The following is a 24,656-nucleotide window of genomic DNA, read 5'->3' on the forward strand; positions in this document are numbered from 1 at the left end:
TGTACTGTAAGGATCCACCCGCCAGCCCAAATAGTAGAATCCAGCGGCCTGGTCGAAGGTTTAATGCATATTCTGTCTTTTACTTGCGCTTCTGAATTTATCAGGGTTTAGTTTAAATCCTAGTCTAGCTCCATGCTCAATCTGACTCCAATTTCATGTGATCATTAAATTTAGACACCGTTTCTATTTAAACACTGACCACAAAGGTTATGTAAGATTATGTATCAATTTTGATATTTGATTTTTCCGGACTCACTATAATTTCAATTATCCGTTCACTGGGGACTTAATGTCTCTTTTAAGTCTCACGCTAGCTTCATGTGGATCTTACGATCACAAACTCGCCCTTCTGATGCTAGTCAGAGGATGTAGCTAGACTAATACATGTTTTTCTTGCCACCTACTGCTTGCTTATGACAAAAGTGTAGTTTATTTAGTCTTTTCCCAAACAACTTGCTAACAGCAGTGATAGACAGAAATCAGAAGGTCTCCGATGATGTGCCTACTGCTCCTATCATTCTCAAGCCTTCAGTTTGACCTATCCTAGCCATGGATTTGAGGTAACAAAAGCCTCGGCACAGTTTACTAGTCATAATGATTTCAGATGAGTTTAGGATAAATCAAATATAACAATTTTATTATTAGTCAGGTATAATTGTATCATGTCAATTATATAATGAAACAATTAGAAGCCAATTTAGAAAGGATAATGCAACTGTGAATCACACTGTAACCACGTGGCAACTTTGCTCCTGCACAGACACTAGTCATATGGGGAACGACCATGTGATCCACGCAGGAGACAAACAAATTTAACATAGCCACACATGTAATAGTTATTCTTATTTAAGACACATGATCTAAAATGTATAGCAAAGCACTCAGGTGTTTTAGAGAATAAACTTAACTAGACAATGTGCACAGGCAGTAACACAAACAACTATACAATGTGCTCTATGGGCACAATGTGTTCAACACAATTTCATTTTTGAGTAAATAATAATATACCTGACTTCAGAAAGATACATAGTATGGAGCATATAAGATATACACTGCACTATGGGCTGATCTGACTACAGAATCTCCCCATACTGTTTTGTCACTCCCCTTAAATACTCAGACCAGACAACAAAGAAATCTTCAAAGCAGTTGTAAAAACATAACGGTCATTTTGGTTCAATAGGTTCCCGCGGTAACATAAGGGTAAAACCTTGTTGGAGTTAAACATTCTCAAAGACCCCTAAAGGGGGACACACCTCCTTCTCAGCAGAACACAATTCTACAAAAGTTCTTGATCTTTCTCATAATATAAATGACTATTGTGAAATTGAGACCATTTTACCAATTGCACAGAGACCTTTAAAATTATACTAAACATGAAGTGGAAAAAAACATTTTCACAAGATATAACATGGCATATGGATATTCTTGCTTTTGGAGGAGAAGAGTGAGAGTCAGAGGCAAGGAGGGGAGAGGGAGGAAGGAGGTCGTAAATAGGTGTTGTTTGCACTCCTTGAAGATCTCTTTTCCAGATCAGTTTTATTTTTTTATTGCATGGCAGAATGGTATCTGTTTTCTGTGAGCTCCTGAGTTTTGGCTTGGGGAGTTAATTTTGTAAGGAAATAATTTAATTCCTTTCAGTAGATTTGAAAAACAGCAAAGGGTAAGATTGACCCCATGGCGGTTCTAGCGTTAATAAGGTTTAAACGGTATTACTATTCTTATGATACTGCACATCAGGCTGGTTCTTTAACAGTATTCCTTTTTTTACTTTACTGAAAGAAGGCCCATTTAATCCATTTAGATCCTTTTTTACAAGAGAAGCAAAACAGATCAATTACAAATCAACATGACAGTATATCCTGCATCTACAAACCTGACAAATTGTGAGTAAAAAAGGAATGAAGAATTTACAAATCTCATAAGCTTATATTTGATTCACAATAGAATATAGATAACATATCAAATGTTGAAAGTGAGAGATTTTGAAATGTCATGCCAACTATTGGCTCATTTTGGATTTCATGAGAGCTACACATTCCAAAAAAGTTGGTACAGGTAGCAATAAGAGGCAGGAGAAGTTAAATGTACATATAAGGAACGGCTGGATGACCAATTTGCAACTTAGGTCAATTGGCAACATGATTGTGTATAAAAAGAGCCTCTCAGAATGGCAGTGTCTTTCAGAAGTCAAGATGGTCAGAGGATCACCAATTCCTCCAATGCTGCGGCGAAAAATAGTGGAGCAATATCAGAAGGGAGTTTCTCTCTGCGTACTCTGCGTATAGGGAGTGGCAGTACTGGGAGGCAGCATCAAATCTGAAGATGACCTACTTGCTGTGATTGTTTTTTGTATGTTTGTGTAGAGAAGATGTATTACTGAAACACTTCCCACATTCAGTGCAGTGATACGGTTTCTCTCCAGTGTGAATCCTCTCATGTGTTTTCAGACTTGATGAATCCCTGAATCTCTTGTCACAATGTGAACACTTGTAGGGTTTCTCTCCAGTGTGGATCCTCTCATGTGTTATCAGACTTGATGAATCCCTGAATCTCTTGTCACAATGTGAACACTTGTAGGGTTTCTCTCCAGTGTGGATCCTCTCATGTGTTATCAGACTTGATGAATCCCTGAATCTCTTTTCACAATGTGCACACTTGTAGGGTTTCTCTCCAGTGTGGATCCTCTCATGTGTTTTCAGAGCTCCTGACTGACTGAATCTCTGTTCACAGTATGAACACTTGTAAGGTTTCTCTCCAGTGTGGATCCTCTCATGTGTTATCAGATTTGATGAATAAGTGAAGCCTTGGTCACAGTGTGAACACTTATAAGGTTTCTCTCCAGTGTGGATACTCTCATGCAGTTTTAAATTGGTCGCTGTAGTAAAAGTCTTTTCACACTGAAAGCACATGTACTCTCTCACACCAGTATGTATTTTCTGATGCCCTTTCAAATGTTGTAGACGTGAAAAACTCTTTCCACACAAATGACATGAATGTGGTTTCTCTTTTGTATGAACTCTCAGGTGCTGCTTCAGGTGTGAAGCCCTCAAAAACATTTTGTCACATTGATCACAAGCGTACAGTTTCTCTCTAGTGTGAACATTTGTGTGTGCATAAAGATGTGATAATTGTGTGAAACTCTTCCCGCACTGATCACAAGTGAACGGTTTCTCTCCAGTATGAACTCTCATGTGTGCTGTAAGTAGTCCTTTTAGTGAAAAACTCTTCCCGCACTGATCACAATTAAACGGTTTCTCTCCAGTATGAACTCTCATGTGTGCTGTAAGTAGTTCTTTTCGTGTGAAACTCTTCCCGCACTGATCACAATTAAACGGTTTCTCTCCAGTGTGAACTCTCATGTGTGCTCTAAGGCGATCTTTTCGTGTGTAATTCTTCCCGCACTGATCACAAGTGTGCCGTTTCATGTGAACATCAAGACCATTTTTTCTTGACAATTTGTTTCTTTGAGAGCAAGTTGACGGGTTTTCTCCAGTTTTAATATGATTCCTCTCCTCAACTTCCAATTCTTTCTCCACATTTTCTTCAATATACTCTGAAATAAAATGTAAAAAATTTATTTTTTAGTAACTCATTAAAACACACACAGAACTGTGAAAAGACATACAAATGAACCATGATAAAATAGCAGAGATAGGGCTGGACAATATGACCTAAAATCAAAACTTCAATTAATTGAACACTTCACCTTGATTATGATTATTTAATTATTATTTTATTTATTTTATCATTTTACATTATTTTTTGCCCTCATAGTTTATTAAAAAAAGTATGTATACTGTATTTATTAATGTGTAATATGTTATTTTTTAAACAAATGTTGAGCTCTAAAAGAATTTCAGAATTTTTACAACCCTTTTTTTAGACCATTTGCAAATTTGAAATCATAAAATTAAAATGTTAAGGTTACCACTGCGTCTTTCTGGGAAAATAATGCAGTGATTAATATATTGATTATTTAAATTAATTATTAAATCTTCAATGTATGGTCTTTATAAAAGAACTGCATTGTTGCTTATCTTATTCTAAGAAATAAGTTCTTGTTAAAAATAATCAAAATTAAAAATATATATTTCTATCGAACACTGGCGAAAATCCAATATTGCGCATCATCCCTACAGTAAATACTCGCATTTTGTGATAAGGCTGTATACGTATTTTATATGACAGTAAAAGTCTGTTTCCACTGTCAAATGTACCAAATAATGGTTGTAAATAACCCCAGTCCTGTAGCGACTTCAAATTTGTCTTCTACAAACTAGGGCTGCACGTTTTCAAGTTTTTCATTAACCGGTTCTAGTAATAGTTATGTAACTTTCCGTGTTTAGGCGAAGGTAACAAGCAGGCTCCGCGGCCGCCTCGCTAAAGGGGGTCGCACACCGGACGGGAAGCGCAGCGCCGCGTCGCGTCGCGCCACGTCTTTAAAATTCGAACACATTATTCTCTATGGGTGTACACACACCGGCGGCGCCATTCGGCATCTGTCCGCGGCGCCCAGCTACGACTCAGAACGCTGTTCAAATTTCTGCCGCGCCACAGAGCGCCATCGCACACTTGTTTCATTCAAATAAAACATTACAAAGTGTTTGGTTATGTTTTCAGCTGCACAGTTGCCTAGACAACAGATACAACAAAACAATAACAGACTTATTATAATAACACAGATTCTTTTCATTAATTAACGTTCAAAACTCAGCTTTTATCAATTAAAATTATATATTTTAAATAATAATAATAGATTTAGTTAAAACTCTCCCATCTTGCTGCGAAATTGAGCTCACGCATATAGAATGTGCGCGTCCAGTGTGCGATACCTTGAGTTGTCCTACATGTGGCGCGACGCGGCGCTTCTCGTCCAATGTGCGACCGCCTTAAGGCTATACTATGTTTGACAGGTACAATATTTGAAAATCGATAATAATTTTTTTTTAAATTACATTTATATCTGAATTTATGTCAACCTATAGACTTTCAAATATCAAAATGTCATGAATTCATATGTATGACATGACATATAAACATATTTTCCTATTATATTTTGCCTGGAAATGCTTCCAACAAGGTGTAGGTTCTATTTCTAGCATGCACGCGTCGAGCCGCGCGTCTCACGCACGCAGTCGGCAAGCTCTAACCTGTTAACATGAGAGCCGAATTAAAAACAGACACGCCACGCAGCTGAGACGCTTTCGCCACAGATCCAGTGTGTCGCCGGCCTAATTATGCCCGGGTGTTGGCTGTTGAGATTACAACAACGAGGTTGTACTTGAAGTATATCTAAACACTGTATTGCAATACTTGCATTTTGCCCCGTCACTCTCAATTTTAAAGTACTCCAACGCTGTACTTTTCTTTGCCCACTTCATATTAGAAAAATGACTTCTTGTGGACATTACAAATGTCTGGGAGCGCTCTGGCGGTCTCTAGTGGTGCAAAAATGTATTACAACTAAATTCAATGCACGCCATTGACGTCACTTAACCGAGCAAAATGTTTCACTCGGTTATGCAATTTCTAACGGTTAATCGGTTAACCATGGACACCCCTACTACTAACATAAAAACAAACTCAGTCTCACATGCTAACAGTTTTATGTTACCCCCCCCCCCCCCCAAAAAAAGCAGAAATAAAGTCAAAGAATATAACTGTCTTTGTGTCGATTGAGTCACATTTCTAGAAGAAATGGTTAAAGTCTTGTTTTAACAAAGATTTGCAGAAATCCTGTGTGTAATACCACAATAAAAGAGATATTATGAATAAACACCAACCTCCTTGTTCTTCATGTTTTATTATCTGTGTTTCTAGCTCCTCGTGTTTTATTCTCTTGGTTTCTGTTTCCTCGTGTTTTATTCTCCAGGTTTCTGGTTCTCTCGTGTTCTCTTCACTCTCCTCTTTAACAAACTCCATCTTCACAGCAGCAGATCTCAGTTCAGATGATACTTTTCCAGATATTCCTGCTTGATTCAACACTTAGTCTCGACTGTGAGGATGAGAATATTACAGGTATTTACTGACCTGACTCAAAAACTGTGTTTTCTATTTACAGAAACATGACAACACAACAGAGAGCGCGGTGAAACTAATCTTCTTCTCCTGAGGTTTAATATTGTTTGTCAAACAAACGTAAGTGTTTAGCGCCACCCGCTGGACTGGAGAGTGAAGGAAATAATACGAGGTATATTACTTTGTGCACTGTTTTTTCTTTTTCTTTTTAAAAGCCGATCTGTACACGCAAATTAAAAACTTTCAATTACAGACTGGTATTTGATAAGCATCAACAGTTACCCTGGGTGAGAATTAGAGGAGAAAAACAAGCGATTTTATTATTCAGATATTTAATTGAATATCAGACAAGTTCCCAGCCAGCACATGACCGACCTTCAACGTTGAAATATGATTGAAATAAGGTTAGTTGTGGTTTCAACGTTGAAACAACGTTGATTCAACGTTTAAAGATGAACAGTTGAAAAACTTCCAGCACATGACCAACTTTCAACGTTAAAATATGGTTGAAATAAGGTCAGTTGTTTTAATGAAACAACGTTAAAATGTTTAATGCTAAGGTTGAAAAAGATTAACAAACTTTTAAATTATTTATATTAAATTATTTAAGATTATTCTTATTTTAATAGCATTTTAAAATATTTTAGTCATGATACCTATTATAAAATCTAAAGGTATATGTTAAATATTATCATCATTAACAACAATAAAACTAAATACATTTTGCTGCTTTATTACTTTGATCATTATTGGTTACTCTTGCTGTCATTGGACAATGAATCGGTTCGCGCCTTTCTACATTTAAAAATATGACCGTTATTGTCGTTTTTCTGTGAGTGAGGCGGCTAACTGTGAGCTGCTGCTCGTTATAACTGACTGCGCGGTCGGTCCCGAATTATTTCATATTTGCCTGTTACTTTTTATTTTTATTTTGAGCGAATTTCTGTCTTTTAGAGATTTTTCCACATTTTCCTGATATGAATTCCATGCATTAGGTGTGTTATATATGTTTTAATTCTAATAATAGTTTCAAAGTGTTTTCTGAAACATAAGTGCAAATGTTGGAACAATTTTAATGAATTAATGAAAAGGAATTTAAAAATGAATTAGGATTGTTTAAAGCAGTGGTTCTCAGTGTCAAGATTTTAATTTCATCTTTGAGTATGTTTTTTTTTTTTTGGTACATTTAAGTACGGTTAATGTACAGTAAAGTTATGTAACTTTTGTTATAACGCATTTTAATTTAAACTTTTAGTTTTCATTTACCTGTACGTAAGCACAGGGTAGTGTTAATTGTCTCCTCTCCACCAGTAAGCTGGTGTGTGGTGGGTGTTCTGGCGCAATATGGCTGTCGTCGCATCATCCAGGTGGATGCTGCACACTGGTGGTGGACATGTGCTCCTCCCAGTGTCCTATTGCCATTTGCAGAAAATCCATCGCTCCCGGTAAGAAATAACCAATCAGAGTTGCGGTCCGTAACTTTGTTTGTGTTCAAAATGTAGAAAAATGTATATAATAAGCGAGTACACCATGAATCCATTTTCCAAACCGTGTTTTTAGCTTGTCCTGAATCACTAGGGTACACCTATAATAAGTGTTTATATTCGGACTATTTTAGATTGCTTCGGGGATACCGCGGCGGAGTAACCCAGTACCTTTGTGATTCTTCAGAGACATGAACAGAGAGAAGTAGCTCCGGCTACGATGTTCTTCCGCAAGACGCAAGCAGTTCTGTTTATTAACCGCTAGAGCGTCAAAAGTTACCTACCGCAGCTTTAATATTTAATAACAAATATTTTCTGAAGTGGTACTTGGTATAAAAAGATTGAGAACCAATGGTTCAAGGAAATGGTATAATATGAAATCCTGCTTTTTAAGAACTTTTCAGTAAACCATTTCTTCTTTCACCTTGTAGGGTCATCAAGGATCCAGTTTATTCTTGAAACATTGGTAAGAAATTGTTCATCTGCTACATTGCACTGTCACTTCTGCTAGAGATGCTTTGACCTTTTGTGATAGGTTTTGATTGTGCTTAGTTTAATAAAAATTTACTTAATTGGATTTGACTTGTTTTACTACACTGTAATGTTAGTGTTCTGATTAAAACAGTGTAACTGGGGGCTCTGAAAACACTGCTTGTGAATAATTTGTGAATTGTAAACGATCATCTGAATACATTAAATAAATGTTTAATGAATAGTGTTGTCCACTTTGTTTCCAACTCTACTGTTACTGAACTGTAAAGTGAAAATATTGTGTGATTTATTTTGCATTCAGTTTTCAGTTAAATATATTTCACCATATCAAAGTTATTGTGAAACATTGTGAACATACCTAAACTCATTGGTTAAATCTTATGTTCCCTCCAGAAGTTTGTGCTCTGCAAGTGAACGACTCCTTGTGGTGCCATCCCAAAGAAGTTCAAAATCACTCTCACTGACCTTTTCCTGGACTGTGTCCAGCTGGTGGAATGACCTCCAAATCTCAATCCGAACTGCTGAGTCTTTACTCATTTTCAAGAAACATCTTAAGACTCATCTTTTTCACCAGAACCAACTAATGCTAGCACTTTTCCTTCTTTTCTTGTCTTTCATATTTAAAAAAAAAAAAAAACCTGGCTATGTGTTCTGTACTATACTGAGACTTGTCATGGCACTTGTATACTGTTGTTGTTCGCTTGTACACCTGACTGCTTCTGTTCTTCTCATTTGTAGGTCACTTTGGATAAAAGCGTCTGTTAAATGATTAAATGTAAATGTTTATACAGGACGGTACAGAAAGTGCACAAGTGGGAGAGAGTGGAGAGGACGGCGTCAGAATGGACCTAGCGCTGGGACACTTTCAATGATCACCCGAAGCACAACCCTGCTATATGCACGAGGCTGCTGGTTCGAAAATTTTAGAGTCTCCTTTGGTAAAAATCATGCAATACATCCATGCATACTCTGCAAAAATAAAGTTTGGGATTATTTTCATCTGTTTTATACAGTCTGTTTCCAAAATAAAACAGCTGTTATACAATTTTGATCATGTGATAGTTTATTGAAGTTGATTGTAAAGCCATTGCTGCCAGTCATTTGATTGTCTTTATCCTGTCCTGTTGATCTAAATGCAAACTAGGATCTAATTGAACATACAAGTGTGTATACATGGTGCCAGGTACGACGGTGAGACAATATCGTGTTATCAACGTTGATTAACTTTTCAAAATCAACACCTCATTCAGCGTTAATCCAAGGTCTGCAGAACGACCGTAATTCACCCGTGGTGGTAAAACAGTGAATCAACATCGGGATTTCAACGTTGATCCAATTTGCAAAATCAAAAGTTAATTCAACATTGATTAAACCATGGTTCCAGACGTTGTTTCAACGTTGAATTACCGGCTGGGTGGCAGCATAAATTATGGAAATTAAGATAAGCCTAAATGAAAACACATGATAATGATAAAATAGGCTATTTTCTTCTTTTATATCCATCCACCCTAGACACGACGGAAGAGACGCTGACTGACCGTTAACAGTAATCAGCTGCTCGCCAGACTCGTTCTCATGACAACGACCGAAGAAAGACTATTAATCTATGCACGTGCAATATTCCATAGGCAAATATTGTTTTGTACAAAAATATTTTATACGAATATTTTATAGGACGTTTACATTACAAAAAACAAAACAAAAAACACTTGACAATACTGTAACCACAGCGCAGGACCTATGCATAAAGACTTTATAGTGAAAATACTAAACCTGATCAAACAAGCTTTATTTTAAAAATGCTCATACTCAGACTTGGAAATCTTTACATCTGAAATCTTCACATGCATTTTAGCGTATCACTGAACTGCAATTACCGTACATTGTATCTGTACTTCATTATACTGCAAATCTAGAGTTGTACTTTATACTGCAGTTATTTTATTATAGCAGACGGAAATGTTATTTATATTGTGTTAATTTATATCCATTTATTTGTTATTAAACGCCAAGCTGACTGAAGGAAAGCACTCTAATAAGTCACAATTAGAAGTAAATTTGTATTTATTTATCCATTCATTCAGCAATGGATGTAGTGCTGGATGCTGCTTGGACGCTGAGCCAAAACCAAAATTTGTTTTAAGGTTTTTTTTTTTGTCATGTTTTAGATGCCCTATCCAACTTAATAACGTGGTCGTCCAGCCATCAAGAAGAGAAGGTGAAATGGACATAATGTTCACACACCAGTCCAAATGTTGTTGCTTGAGTGCAGTAGATTACCCCTAAAACCCCACCATAATGGCAACAGTTCAAAACCAAACAATAAGCCAGATTCCTGAAAGGGAGATGTAATACCACAGAGTAAGTACTAGTGGTGGGGAGAGGGGAACATTTTAAAACATTAGTTTTATCAATCATTCAAGCTATACTAAACACGTCAAGAAAATGCTGGTAGCTTGGTTAACAAAAACTGCAGGTTTACTATGATCTTTACACCTCTGGTCATTCAACAGATCCAGGAACTGAATTCACCGTTGACCCAATATCTTGTGAAGTTGTAGTATGTTAGCTGAAGGAGCACCATAAACAAGTCAACTTGTTGTTACCCTGATCACAGAGGTGGAAAGAGTACAAAAATATTCTACTCAAGTAAAAGTACCATTACATGAATGAAATTTTACTTAAGTACAAGTAAAAGTACCAGTCTAAAAATCTACTCAAGTAAAAGTAAAAAGTAGCTTGTTTAAAATTTACTCAGAGTAAAAATTACTTAGTTACATTTTAACAGTGATGGGGAGGCAAAAATGGGACCAAGGGAGTCAGACTCAGTTCCTGTAGGGCCACAGTCCTGCACAGTTTATATATAACCCTAATTAAACAAACCTGATCCAGCTAATTTAATCATTTAGGCTTTTTTGAAAACTACATGATATGTGTGTTAGAACTAAACTCTGCAGGGCTATACGGCCCTCCAGGAACTGAGTTTGACACCCCTGGCACAGGCCTATTAATCTCAAACTAGTTGTTTTTAATTAAAGAAATCAGTTATTTAGAATAATAAGACATTTGGGCTGTTACCAGGCAAATCAGTATCAACAAACTCATCTTTTCAATGCAGACAAAAATGCAGAAGCTTCATCGGAAGTGGCATTTAGATGTATTTACACACTGTTTAGTGCAGGACAAGAATGCATTTAACCTGCAGTTACAAATGCATGAATAATGTTTTGATATACAAGGCATAAAATGTTGAATACTCATTTGAAATGATAAGAAATAAATTATATTAAAAAAAAAAATCAAAAGATACTTTAATTGTGAAGTTAAAATGGCCAGTATGTGTCAGCAAGGGGAAGTTGTGGCCTAATGGTTAGAGGGTTGGACTCCCAATCGAAGGGTTGTGGGTTCTAGTCTCAGGCCGGACGGAATTGTGGGTGGGGGTAGTGCATGAACAGCTCTCTCTCCACCTTCAATACCACGACTGAGGTGCCCTTGAGCAAGGCATCGAACCCCCAACTGCTCCCCGGGCGCCGCAGCATAAATGGCTGCCCACTGCTCTGTGTGTGTGTGTGTGTGTGTGTGTGTGTGTGTGTGTGTGTGTGCGCGCATTTCGGATGGGTTAAATGCAGAGCACAAATTCTGAGTATGGGTCACCATACTTGGCTGAATGTCACTTCACTTCAAGTCACTGTTAATAAGTGAGTCATTGCGATTGAACTGAGTCATTTAAACGGTTGATTCATTCAGGAAATAAACAGTCATGTTGCTCAGAGATGCAAAACTTTGCTTTGGTGGCTATGTTTGGAATAATTTTTTGTTGTAAAAATAGAGCAAAAACAGGCAATATGGTATCTAAAACGCAAGTCTCTTATTTAACTTGTTTACTGGCCTGTTGTAAAAAAAAAAAAAAAAAAAATATATATATATATATATATATATATATATATATATATATATATATAATCAATCATGATGATTTTTGGAAGAAAAGACGGCATTCTTTGTGTGATTTTGATTTACTATATGAAAATTATATATGTAAATTTTCTGCCCCTATATCTTCAACTTTGTGATCAGTTTAAATGCATTTTAACAGACTAAACCACAGTGAAAGAACGCACTGTAAATGCGCGCGCACATTGTTAAAACAACAATGATATTATAGCAGACGATATATCCCAGATATATCGCACACTCCGCACCAGTCTTTTTGGCTAATTTGTGCAAAACCTCTTGCTAAAATGTCAAAGCTTCATTTTAAGCACCAATGCAACGTTGCAATTATTTAGCTTACCTCTACATGCTTGCGAAGGGTTGATGTCGAGATTTTATAAGCTGCTAGTTTGGTCTCTCTAGGTAAGCACAGCTTACACTGCATAGAGCATAAATATGGCCAGGGCTTCACTTCATTTCCTTTGAGTTCAACTTCAGAATATGACTGGGTTTCGTTTTCAGCGGTGTCTGCACCACTAACGCCTGTTTTGTCCGTCTGCATCTTTCTTGTGATTTTAGCGCCAGTTTGTTCTCCTGCCCATTATTTACTGATGTAGTTTCCAGGGAGCGAATTATTATTATTATTATTATTATTTTACTCAGTAATTAATGTGTTTTAAAATGTAGCGAAATACAATACTTCAAACAAAATATACTTAAGTAAAAGTAAAATTACAGATTTAAAAAATTACTTAAAAAAGTAGAAGTACACAAAAAAGCTACTCAATTACAGTAACGCGAGTAAATGTAATTCGTTACTTTCCACCTCTGCCTGATCAAGTCTATATTTTTCTAAGAGTTGGCCAACATCTTGTTGCAAAGTTACTTAGTTACTAGAATATATAAAGTGGGCTATGAAAGTAATGCAACTAAAAATATACCTTGAGACACTAATTCATATTGTTCATGTTCTGCAGGTTAATATTATGATCAAAATCATCCAGATGGAAAGTGAAGGTCATGCCTTTCTCCAGGATGATGTTTTCCTGGAAAAAAAAAAACATCTACACCATAGAGGACACCACTGGGATCATGGAGCTTGCAGTCTGGGGAGTACAACACAACCTCCAGCTGGACTCCTGGTTGTACATCACCAATGTGTCACTACGTGTCTTCAGAGGTAAAAAATTCCTGTCAACGACAAAAGACACAACATTTTCAGCCACAACATCTGAACATATAACCAGCAACAACATTGGCGCCAAAGTCAGCATCATTTACACTTGTCCACTAAATCACATGTCACTATCCTGCACCAGAGTCCTCTGACAAATGTGATGTATTTTACAGATCCGACGCATTACACTACACACTCATGCTAAACTTAAAATAAGAACAACAACCTGTGAGGACATCAAATCAGTCAACATTGAAAACCACATTTTCAGATCCACAATTCAAATTTCCAAAACCGCCACGACAGACACCATAATGGACTCCCTTTTAGACCTCCCCATAATGAAAATTACCATACACAACCACTTCATCACCCACCTGGCAAATCCAGAGCCATCACATCCAGACACCCCACAACCAAGCACTCCACTCATGCGCTTCTCACCGTCTACGCAATCTGCACCTCCAAATGATGACCTAGATGAGTCTCCTATGGACAGTCAGCCGAAAGCAAACAGGCCAACTTCCCCATCTCCCACCTCTGCTTCAGATACCCCAAATAAGTTATGTATTACGTTATTTTTAAATTGCAACCTTTTTTTTTTCACTGATTTACGTTCAATCTTCTGTATTGAAGATAAAAGATGTTATATGCATTTTCAGTCTTGACTATGACTATGGGGACCTGTATTATATTTCTGACTACTGTGAATAAAGAAACCTCATTCCAATGCTTCACTCTTGTTTGCATTTATTAAACCGCTACAAAAAATGGTTATAGATGTCTTTCACTTAAAAGAAAACCTTTAATGGGTAAGATTTCTGAAGAAAATACCAGAAGTCTATACACTATGGCAAAATTTTCATTTTGTTTAACTTTTTAAACCGTTCATGCGTCTCTTGACTTCTTGAGACAAAGACAAGAATTGTCAGACACTTAAAAACCACTTTTACACTTTTGAAGTCCGCTCCAATATCTTCTAAATGTAACATGGCAGCACAAGATGAGGTAGATATCAACAAGAGCATTTCCTGAAAGACTACATACAATGCCACCTATAGTTTGACGTTTACAAAGAATCAATTGATATTTTGCTCATTTATTTATTGCAAAAATTAACAAATTTGACCCCCCTCCCCCTTTTATTTCCCAAGAAATAACTCTTGTAGTTTGAGCATGCCTATGTTTAATATGACTCTTCAAGTAATCATAAACCGCATTACCATTAACCTGATATAGCTCCAGTGTTCTGCCAGCACTACTCAATACTTTAAGGGTTAACTTCATGAAACACCAAAAATTGTCACCTTTCAAAAGGGATTAAAAACATGCAAACAATCCAAATGCTTTCGAAAAAAAATGCAATTTACTTTGGGTATTTTTCTTTAATATAGGAGTTTTAGTCGAATTTAACAGGTATTTTAATGTAAATGCTTAATGAAATATAACTTTATTTTTTATTTTTAGATGGGATCACTCTCACACATTCACTCGGTGGTCTGTTGAATCTGCATTGACTGAGTATAGCCCACACTGCTTCTGACCCTCTGAGGTCATGGGTTTGAATCCAGTGATGTTTATGTTGCTTCTGTTCCAGACGTCGGATGTTCTGTTTATTCAATCAAAAACGTGTTTGTGTTCATTCTCATCTGAACCTCTCTTTGATTTCAACCTCTGACCTCATTCTCACACCTTAACCTCTCCTCTGCAGTCAGTTCCATGTGCATTTACTGAGTGGTGCACTTGGCAAAGCCATGGTTTCTGAACCTCTAAGGTTTTGGGTTCCAATCCATTGTGGTTCATGTTGCTTCTGTTCAAGACATTGGATTTTCCGTGTGTTTTCACATTGAATGAAAAATGTTTTTGGTCATTCTCATCTGAAGGTCTGTTCGATTTCAAACTTCTCTACTTGTGAACCGATCTATTGTCCTGATGTACGTTCTATTTCTGCCATTTTTCTTCTTCCCGCTCTGCTCTCAGCTACAGCCGGTATCGCTGTTTGCAGCTATATTTCGGATTATAGTTATAAATAAAACTTTAAACAAATAATTACTGATAATGATTATTAATATTAATATTTTTTCACAGAAAACTGCAGCGTTACCCATTACAGTTTTTTTTTCAGCTGCTTACACACAACATCTTTATTTGTCGCACAGTTTCTGAAACTTGGGGTCCGTTTCAGAAAGGAGGTTAAGTGGAAACTCTTAATGTTAAGAATGAAATGAGGCAAACTCTAGGTTTTTTGTTTCAGAATGGGAGGTTTGTCAAACCCGAGAAAGAAGGGTAAGTCTGAAAGAGAGCTAACTTATACTCAGAGTCCGTTACCGTTGTAACTTACTCTATGAACCTAACCAGGGGTACATTTCCAAAAACCATAGTTGCTAACCTGTTAGCAATGGGAAATTGCATTGCAACCATCAAAGTTGCTGACTTAGTGGAACGCACCCCTGGTCTGAAGGAGGTTTTCTTCTGTAAACTCAGAGTTTATTTTGGTCTCCTCCTCCTTTTTAAAATGCAAGCATGAATAAATACTTCACACATTCATGCATGCGTGTTTTCTTATTTCAAGTAACATACACACACACACACACACACACACACACACACACACACACACACACACACACACATATATATATATATATATATATATATATATATATATGATATTTAGTCTTGTTTCATGGGTGGGGGGTCTAAATTAAGTAAATGTATCTGCCAGTGTGGTAATAAAATAATCTTAATGCTAATAGAAAACAAGATTATTCGGAGAGTAAAAAGGCAAAGCGTTTACGATTGCACAGGCGCTGCATGCACGCTCACAGTTAAACTTTGCTACTTGGACAATGCAGCCTGTTCAGAAGGAGTTCGTCCAGTTTGTTTTGCCAGATGGATGCTAGGCAACAGCGTTCGAAAACCGCGCTTCCTGAGTCTGACGCGCGCTCCCGCTCGCTCTCACCGTCTGCGCGTCCTGAAGTGTTTGATCAGCGCTGCTTCTCCTCCGATAACAACGTTCAGTTAAACTTTTTGTTCAGTAAACATTTTACCCACGTACATTACAACTGTATTTATATGGCTAAAGAACATATTATTTCACTGTATTATACCACTGTCTTCTCAAAGAAGTGTCTAGAGTCATGAAATGATTATGTCTAGCTATCAACTATATGTTTATCCTGTTGTTTTATGTTCAAGAATTTTTAATGCAGGCGCATGAATCCATATAGTTAGTAGCCTAAGGTGAAAAAAGCCCTGCACTGACAGCGGTAAATACAAGGTAGTAGGCTAGCCTAAATATTTGGGTGGTACATTATTATACAATGTCATTAATAAATATATTAAGATAACCTTTGCTATTTAAGTTACTAATATAGCCTATAGTCAATAATAATTCAACACACTGCACACGATTATGCGAGGAAAAATTCAAGCGCACAGCTAAATATATTTTTTAATTTGTTTAGTTATATCATTTATAGTTTGAATAAGAGAACAACACCATTAAACGTGGGTAATAAAACACTAAGTTTTATTCATTACATCATATAGATGGGATTTTTTTTCTTCTTCAGCAAACGGCCAGACTACCATATCAACACAGTAGCGAAAAATAAACGATATGGAAAGAAAAAAAATGATTAATTAAACCAAAGTTTAACCAATTAGAGTAGGCTAATGTTAAGCTAAAACATGTAAATATTGATAGTAAATATGATATGGATCACTGTCGGATGAGCAGTCAGATGCTAAGCTGAACCAGGACACATAACTTACCATCAGACTCTCCATCACTTTAGTCATTTTTACTTAATTTATGAATCTGATAACTTCAAAATAAGTGATTGAAAGGCGTTGCCTAGAAATGTACAATGTGAAAACATAAGCGGCAAGTAAACAGCAGCGCGAAAGTACGTGCATTCAATGGCGGGTAAATTTGACCCATTGGCGCTTATAGTTATAAATGCCCTGCTTTTTATCTTTTATCTAAATAATTTTAAACAACATTGAATTGTAAATTTCATAATTTTAGTAAAAGTCAATGACTGGGAGACTTGAATGTTTTCTTTTAAATCTGCTTTGTACATTTGAAAAACAGCCACGGGTAAAATTGACCCCATGGCAAGTCTAGTGTTAGGTTTAAACGGTATTACTATTCTTATGATACTGCACATCAGGCTGGTTCTTTAACAGTATTCCTTTTTTTAATTTAATGAAAGAAGGGCACATTTAATCCATTTAGATCCTTTTTTTTTCAAGAGAAACAAAACAGATCAATTACAAATCAACATGACAGTAAATCCTGCATCTACAAACCCGATTTAAAGGGTTGGCACACTCTACAAATTGTGAGTAAAAAAGGAATGAAGAATTTACAAATCTCATAAACTTATATTTGATTCACAATAGAATATAAATAACATCTAATGTTGAAAGTGAGAGATTTTGAAATGTCATGCCAACTATTGATTCATTTTGGATTTCATGAGAGCTACACATTCCAAAAAAGTTGGTACAGGTAGCAATAAGAGGCAGGAGAAGTTAAATGTACATATAAGGAACGGCTGGATGACCAATTTGCAACTTAAGTCAAGTGTTAACATGATTGTGTATAAAAAGAGCCTCTCAGAGTGGCAGTGTCTCTCAGAAGTCAAGATGGGTAGAGGATCACCAATTCCCCCAATGCTACGGTGAAAAATAATGGAGCAATATCAGAAAGGAGTTTCTCTTCGCATACTCTGCGTATAGGGAGTGGCGTGCTGGGAGGCAGCGTCAAATCTGAAGATGACCTAGGCCTATTTACTGTGAATGTTTTTTGTATGACTGTGTAGAGAAGATGTATTACTGAAACACTTCCCACATTCAGTGCAGTGATACGGTTTCTCTCCAGTGTGAATCCTCTCATGTGTTTTCACAACTCCTGACTGACTGAATCTCTGTTCACAGTATGAACACTTGTAAGGTTTCTCTCCAGTGTGGATCCTCTCATGTGTTTTCAGACTTGATGAATAACTGAAGCTCTGGTCACAGTGTGAACATTTGTAGGGTTTCTCTCCAGTGTGGATCCTCTCATGCAGTTTTAAACTGCTCGCTGAAGTAAAAGTCTTTTCACACTCAAAGCACATGTACTCTCTCACACCAGTATGTATTTTCTGATGCCCTTTCAAATGTTGTAGACGTGAAAAACTCTTTCCACACAAATGACATAAATGTGGTTTCTCTTTTGTATGAACTCTCAGGTGCTGCTGCAGGTGTGAAGCCCTCAAAAACATTTTGTCACATTGATCACAAGCGTACAGTTTCTCTCTAGTGTGAACATTTGTGTGTGCATAAAGATGTGATAATTGTGAGAAACTCTTCCCGCACTGATCACAATTAAACGGTTTCTCTCCAGTATGAACTCTCATGTGTGCTGTAAGTAGTCCTTTTCGTGTGAAACTCTTCCCGCACTGATCACAATTAAACGGTTTCTCTCCAGTATGAACTCTCATGTGTGCTCTAAGGTGTTCTTTTCGTGTGTAATTCTTCCCGCACTGATCACAAGTGTGCCGTTTCATGTGAACATCAATACCATTTTTTCTTGACAATTTGTTCCTTTGAGAGCATCTTGAAGGTTTTTTTCCAGTTTTAATATGATTTCTCTCCTCCACTTCCATCTCTTTCTCCTCATTTTCTTCAATATACTCTGAAATAAAATTAAAAAAATTTATTTTTAGTAACTCATTAAAACACACACACACACAGAACTGTGAAAGGACATACAAATGAACCATAATAAAAAAAGCGGAGATATGGCTGGACAATATGACCTAACATCAAAACCTCAATTAATTGAAGACTTCACCTTAATTATGATTATTGAATTATTATTTTATTTTTTTATTTGACCATTTTACATTATTTCTTGCCCTCATAGTTTATTTTAAAAAGTATGTATACTGTATTCATTAATGTGTAATATGTTATTTTTTTAAACAAATGAGCTCTAAAAGATTTTCAGAAATTTTTACAAACCCTTTTTTTTATACCATTTGCAAATGTGAAATCATAAAATTAAAATGTTAAGGTTACCACTGTGTCTTTCTGGGAAAATAATCCAGTGATTAATATATTGTTTATTTAAATTAATTATTAAATCTTCAATGTATGGTCTTTATAAAAGAACTGCATTGTTGCTTATTTAATTCTAACAAATAAGTTCTTATTAATACTTCCGTGTTGTGATAACGCTGTATAAGTATTTTATCTAACAGTAAAAAGTAAAAAAAAAACTCTGTTTACACTGTGAAATAACCACAGTCTTGTAGCGACTTAAAATTTGTCTTCTACAAACATAAAAACAAACTCAGTCTCACATGCTAACAGTTTTATGCCCCCCCCCCTTCCAAAAAAAAGCTGAAAATAAAGTCAAAGAATATAACTGTCTTTGTGTCGATTCAGTCACATTTCTAGTAGAAATGGTTAAAGTTTTGTTTTAACAAAGATTTGCACAAATCCTGTGCGTAATACCACAATAAAAGGTGAATTATGAATAAACACCAACCTCCTTGTTCCTCGTGTTTTATTTTCCGGGTTTCTGGTTCTTCGTGTTTTATTTTTGTTTCTGCCTTCTCGTGTTTTTTCCCCCGAGTTTCTGGTTCTTCGTGTTTTATTCTCCATGTTTCTGGTTCCTCGTGATTTATTTTCCGGGTTTCTGGTTCTTCATGTTTTATTATCTGTGTTTCTGGCTCCTCGTGTTTTATTCTCCAGGTTTCTGGTTCACTTGTGTTCTCTTCACTCTCCTCTTTAACAAACTCCATCTTCACAGCAGCAGATCTCAGTTCAGATGATACTCCTCCAGATATTCCTGCTTGCTTCAAAACTTAGTCACGACTGTGAGGATGAGAATATTACAGGTATTTACTGACCTGACTCAAAAACTGTATTTTCTATTTACAGAAACAACATTTCCAACAATCTATATTGAAACAGCATGACGACAAAACAGAGAGCGCAGTGAAACTAATCTTCTTCTCCTGAGGTTAAATGTTGTTTGTCAAACAAACGTAATTGTTTAGCGCCACCCGCTGCACTGGAGAGTGAAGTAAATAATACGAGGGATCTTACTTTGTGCACTGTTTTTTCTTTTTCTTTTTAAGAGCCGATCTGTACACGCAAATTAAAAACGACTTAAAATTATAGTATTTGATAAACATCAAAAGTCTTCGTGGGTGAGGATTAGAGGAGAAAAACAAGCGATTTTATTAGTCAGATATTTGCAGCATAAATTATGGAAATTAAGATAAACCTAAACGAAAACACTTGATAATGATAAAATAGGCTATTTTCTTCTTTTATATCCATCCACCCTAGACACGACGGAAGAGACGCTGACTGACCGTAAACAGTAATCAGCTGCTCGCCAGACTCGTTCTCATGACAACGACTGAAGAAAGATCTCCAGCGCGGGCTATTAATCTATGCACGTGCAATATTCCATAGGCAAATATTGTTTTGTACAAAAATATTTTATACGAATATTTTTTTTTATAGGACGTTTACATTACAAAAAAACAAGACAAAACAAAAACACTTCACAATACTGTATCCACAGCGCAGGACCTATGCATAAAGACTTTATAGTGAAATTACTAAACCTGATCAAACAAGCTTTATTTAAAAAAATGTTCATACTCAGACTTGGAAATCTTTACATCTGAAATCTTCACATGCATTTTAGCGTATCACTGAACTGCAATTACCGTACATTGTATCTGTACTTCATTATACTGCAAATCTAGAGTTGTACTTTATACTGCAGTTATTTTATTATAGCAGACGGAAATGTTATTTATATTGTGTTACTTTATATCCATTTATTTATTATTAAACGTCAAGCTGACTGAAGGAAAGCACTCTAAAATAAGTCACAATTAGAAGTAAATTTGTATTTATTTATCCATTCATTCAGCAATGGATGTAGTGCTGGATGCTGCTCGGACGCTGAGCCAAAACCAACATTTTTATTTATTTATTTTTTGTCATGTTTTAGATGCCCTATCCAACTTAATAACGTGGTCGTCCAGCCATCAAGAAGAGAAGGTGAAATGGACATAATGTTCAAACACCAGTCCAAATGTTGTTGCTTGAGTGCAGTAGATTACCCCGTAAACCCCACCATAATGGCAACAGTTCAAGCCCAAACAATAAGCCAGATTCCTGAAATGGTCATACCACAGAGTAAGTACTGGTGGTAGGGAGAGGGGAACATTTTAAAACATTAGTTTTATCAATCATTCAAGCTATACTAAACATGTCAAGAAAATGCTGGTAGCTTGGTTAACAAAACATGCAAGTTTACTATGCTATTTAAACCAGATCCAGGAACTGAATTCATAATTATAATCAGGTATTAGTAACTGTATTAGACCGTTGACCCAGTATCTTGTAAAGTTGTAGTATGTTAGCTGAAGGAGCACCATAAACAAGTCAACTTGTTGTTACCCTGATCAAGTCTATATTTCTAAGAGTTGGCCAACATCTTGTTGCAAAGTTACTTAGTTACTAGAATATATAAAGTGGGCTATGAATGTAATGCAACTAAAAATATACCATGAGGCACTCATTCATATTGGCCCGTTTCAGAAAGGAGGTTAAGTGGAAACTCTGAGTATGTTAACCATAAAATGAGGCAAACTCTAGGTTTTGTTTCAGAATGGGAGGTTAGTCAAACCCGAGAAAGCAGGGTAAGTCAAGCCCGTTTCTGAAAGATAGCTAACTTATACTCAGAGTCAGTTACCATTGTAACTTACTCTATGAACCTCACCAGGGGTTCATTTCCCAAAACCATAGTTGCTAACCCGTTAGCAACTTAGTTGGTTGGCAATGGGAAATTGCATTGCAACAAACAAAGTTGCTGACTTAGTGAAACGCACCCCTGGTCTGAAGGAGGTTTTCTTCTGTAAACTCAGAGTTTATTTTGGTCTCCTCCTCCTTTTTAAATTGCAAGTGATGTTTAAATACTTCACTCATTCATGCATGCATGTTTTCTTATTTCAAGTAACATACACATGATATTTAGTCTTGTTTCAATGGGGGGGGGGGTCTAAATTAAGTAAAATTATCTGCCAGTGTGGTAATAAAATAAACGTAATGCTAATAGATAACAAGATTATTCGAAGTGTAAAAAGGCAAACCGTTTACGATTGCACAGGCGCTGCATGCACGCTCACAGTTAAACTTTGCTACTTGGCCAATGCAGTCTGTTCAGAAGGAGTTCGTCCGTTTTGTTTTGCCAGATGGATGCTAGGCAACAGCGTTCGAAATCCGCGCTTCCTGAGTCTGAAGCGCGCTCCCGCTCGCTCTCACCGTCTGCGCGTCCTGAAGCGTACGATCAGCGCTGCTTCTCCTCCGATAACAACGTTGAGTAAAACTTTTTGTTCAGTAAAAATTTTACACACGTACATTACAACTGTATTTATATGGCTAAAGAATATATTATTTCACTGTATTATTATGCCACTGTCTTCACAAAGAAGTGTCTAGAGCATGCAACGTCAACTGGCGGCAGATTTCCATCCGGCCCCCAGAATAGACGGTTTCAACGGCATCAACATAAACAAACGTTAATGCGCGTGAGCGCTTTTGTGGACCTAACTTAACTTCCGGTAGACTCCAAATAGAATCAATAACAACAGCCAAGTCCCTCTAGAGTAGATATTTTTTTGATAACAAACAAAATGTGTTTTCTGTGTGGATCAGGCGGACTTAATGAAAATGCTAATTCATTATTTGCCAGCAGGAGATGTTTTAAAGCGTAGACATAAAGCGCGAGAAATAGAGGTTTCCCCAGTAACAGCTGTAAACAAAGCAGAGCTGGTACGCTCACACGCTGCTTTATCACGCATATAACATGCACGTCTTCTTTCAGAAATATAGCGATATAAAAACACCCGTGCCTCGTTTTGATATTTAAACATAAATGTAAGGAATTATTATTATTAAACGTGCAGTACGTTACGTAACGTTACTTTACTCATGTTTATTAAAAGAAGCCTTTTTGAAAATCGATCAGTTTTAAAATTGTTGCGAGTCTCCAAAAATAAATAAATGTATGGGAAACACATCCCGCAGCACAGCCACCTGAGCCCAACTTCAGTCTACTCATCACCTTGGCTTTAACTGCGTTTGTAGATGGCACCGCAGCCAGACCCATATACACAACACAGACCGGAAGTTAACTTAGGTCCAGGCGCGTGCGCCCGATGAAACCGTCTATAATACTGAATTCAGGAATAGCCTTGTAAGAGGAAAAAGTTTAGGGCTGGTCCAATACCATTTTTTGAGCTTCGAAGCTTCGGTAGTAATGAACATCGACTATTTGAAGCTTAGGAGAGAGGGGCTGAACATATTTTTTATCTCTAATAAAGGCATGAATATGTGTATGTCCGTTGGCATTTTTATAATTTCGAGAACCGTTCATCCAATCGACTTCACGGGGGAGTGCAGTGTCGCATTTGGTGCAATATAGATGGACACGCGAGACGCAACACACTCAGAATTAATAAACTTTTAGTAAACTACTGTCAGAACAGCGCGAGCGGGAAGCGGCGCACCTCACGCGGGCAGGGCTTATGCTCCAAGAAACGGACACTGCACTATTGATAATAAAACGCACACACACAGGTCTATTAAATTAAGCAATACTTTTAAGGTAGTCTAATATTTTTCTGACTAACAAATTGGCACAGTAAGGGTAGATTTAAATAAAGAAAGACGAAATTTAAATAAAGAAAAAATGAAATTTAAATAAAGAAAACGAAATTTAAATAAAGAAAAACGAAATTAAGTTAAATTAAAAACGAGATTAATTTAGATTTATAATAACGGGTAAAAATGCCAATACATTTTGTTTTTTATTATTCTATTTTCCACAATGTCAAAGCAACAAAACACAAGCTCAGACATGCACTTCGGTCCATACAAACTCCGCTGTTCTGCGCTCTAGCCAGAACACTCTCCCATTGCTGGAACACGCGTCGGTTCTATTTCTAGCATGCACCAGTTTTCCGCGTGGCTCGAGCTCGCCTGAGACGCGTGTCTCAGTGTGCAAACTCCAACCTGTTAAATATGGGAGCCGAAACAAAAATGGACACATCACACAGCCGAGACGCTCACGCAGTGTGTCGCCGGCCTTATTCAAGGGGGAATGAGAACCGTTTCGCGGGGGATCCAATGTGTGCAAAAAAATATAAATAATAATAAATTATTCGAATGTCAAATTTTCAAATCGAATACCAACCCACCGAACGAATATTCGAATATTCGGGTCTGTTCCATATTTATTCATTTTTAAATGTAATGAAAAAAAATGAGGCACACAGGTACAGCATTTCTTACAGTAGGAACTATGAATACGTACTTATCAGTCCATTCCTCATTAAAACTACTGTTCTCTGAATCAACTTTTCGCTTAAGGCTCTTTGAGAGTGCCATTTTTCATTCAAATATATTCAGAAGGCCTTTCTTCTAGTGTTCTCCACAAACTACGACCTGCATGTGACAGTGAT

General features: G+C 36.7%; 1 protein-coding gene and 1 long non-coding RNA gene across 5 annotated transcripts; one reads left to right on the forward strand and one right to left on the reverse strand.

The window, feature by feature from the left end:
* Positions 1 to 616: 616 nt before the first annotated feature.
* LOC127952172 (zinc finger protein 239) lies at positions 617 to 20,143 on the reverse strand. 4 transcript variants are annotated; one of them, XM_052550551.1, is made up of 3 exons: positions 19,738 to 20,143; positions 19,652 to 19,680; positions 617 to 3,556 (listed from the first exon to the last, which is right to left on the reverse strand). In XM_052550551.1, exons 1-3 carry the CDS (start codon positions 19,905 to 19,907, stop codon positions 2,331 to 2,333), a joined length of 1,425 nt encoding a protein of 474 aa, XP_052406511.1. In that variant the 5' UTR covers positions 19,908 to 20,143; the 3' UTR covers positions 617 to 2,330. The 4 variants fall into 4 exon arrangements, with proteins under 4 accessions (XP_052406511.1, XP_052406510.1, XP_052406512.1 ...); XM_052550550.1 differs by having other exon boundaries at positions 19,652 to 20,143; XM_052550552.1 differs by lacking the exons at positions 19,652 to 19,680; positions 19,738 to 20,143 and adding an exon at positions 5,787 to 6,113.
* Positions 2,608 to 18,625, forward strand: LOC127952239 (uncharacterized). Its single transcript, XR_008152867.1, has 3 exons — positions 2,608 to 2,749; positions 2,834 to 3,038; positions 18,360 to 18,625. It is a non-coding gene; the product is annotated as an uncharacterized LOC127952239 (long non-coding RNA).
* Positions 20,144 to 24,656: the final 4,513 nt, after the last annotated feature.

This window comes from Carassius gibelio, chromosome B3, assembly GCF_023724105.1.
Source record: "Carassius gibelio isolate Cgi1373 ecotype wild population from Czech Republic chromosome B3, carGib1.2-hapl.c, whole genome shotgun sequence".
NCBI classification, from domain to species: Eukaryota; Metazoa; Chordata; class Actinopteri; order Cypriniformes; family Cyprinidae; genus Carassius; species Carassius gibelio.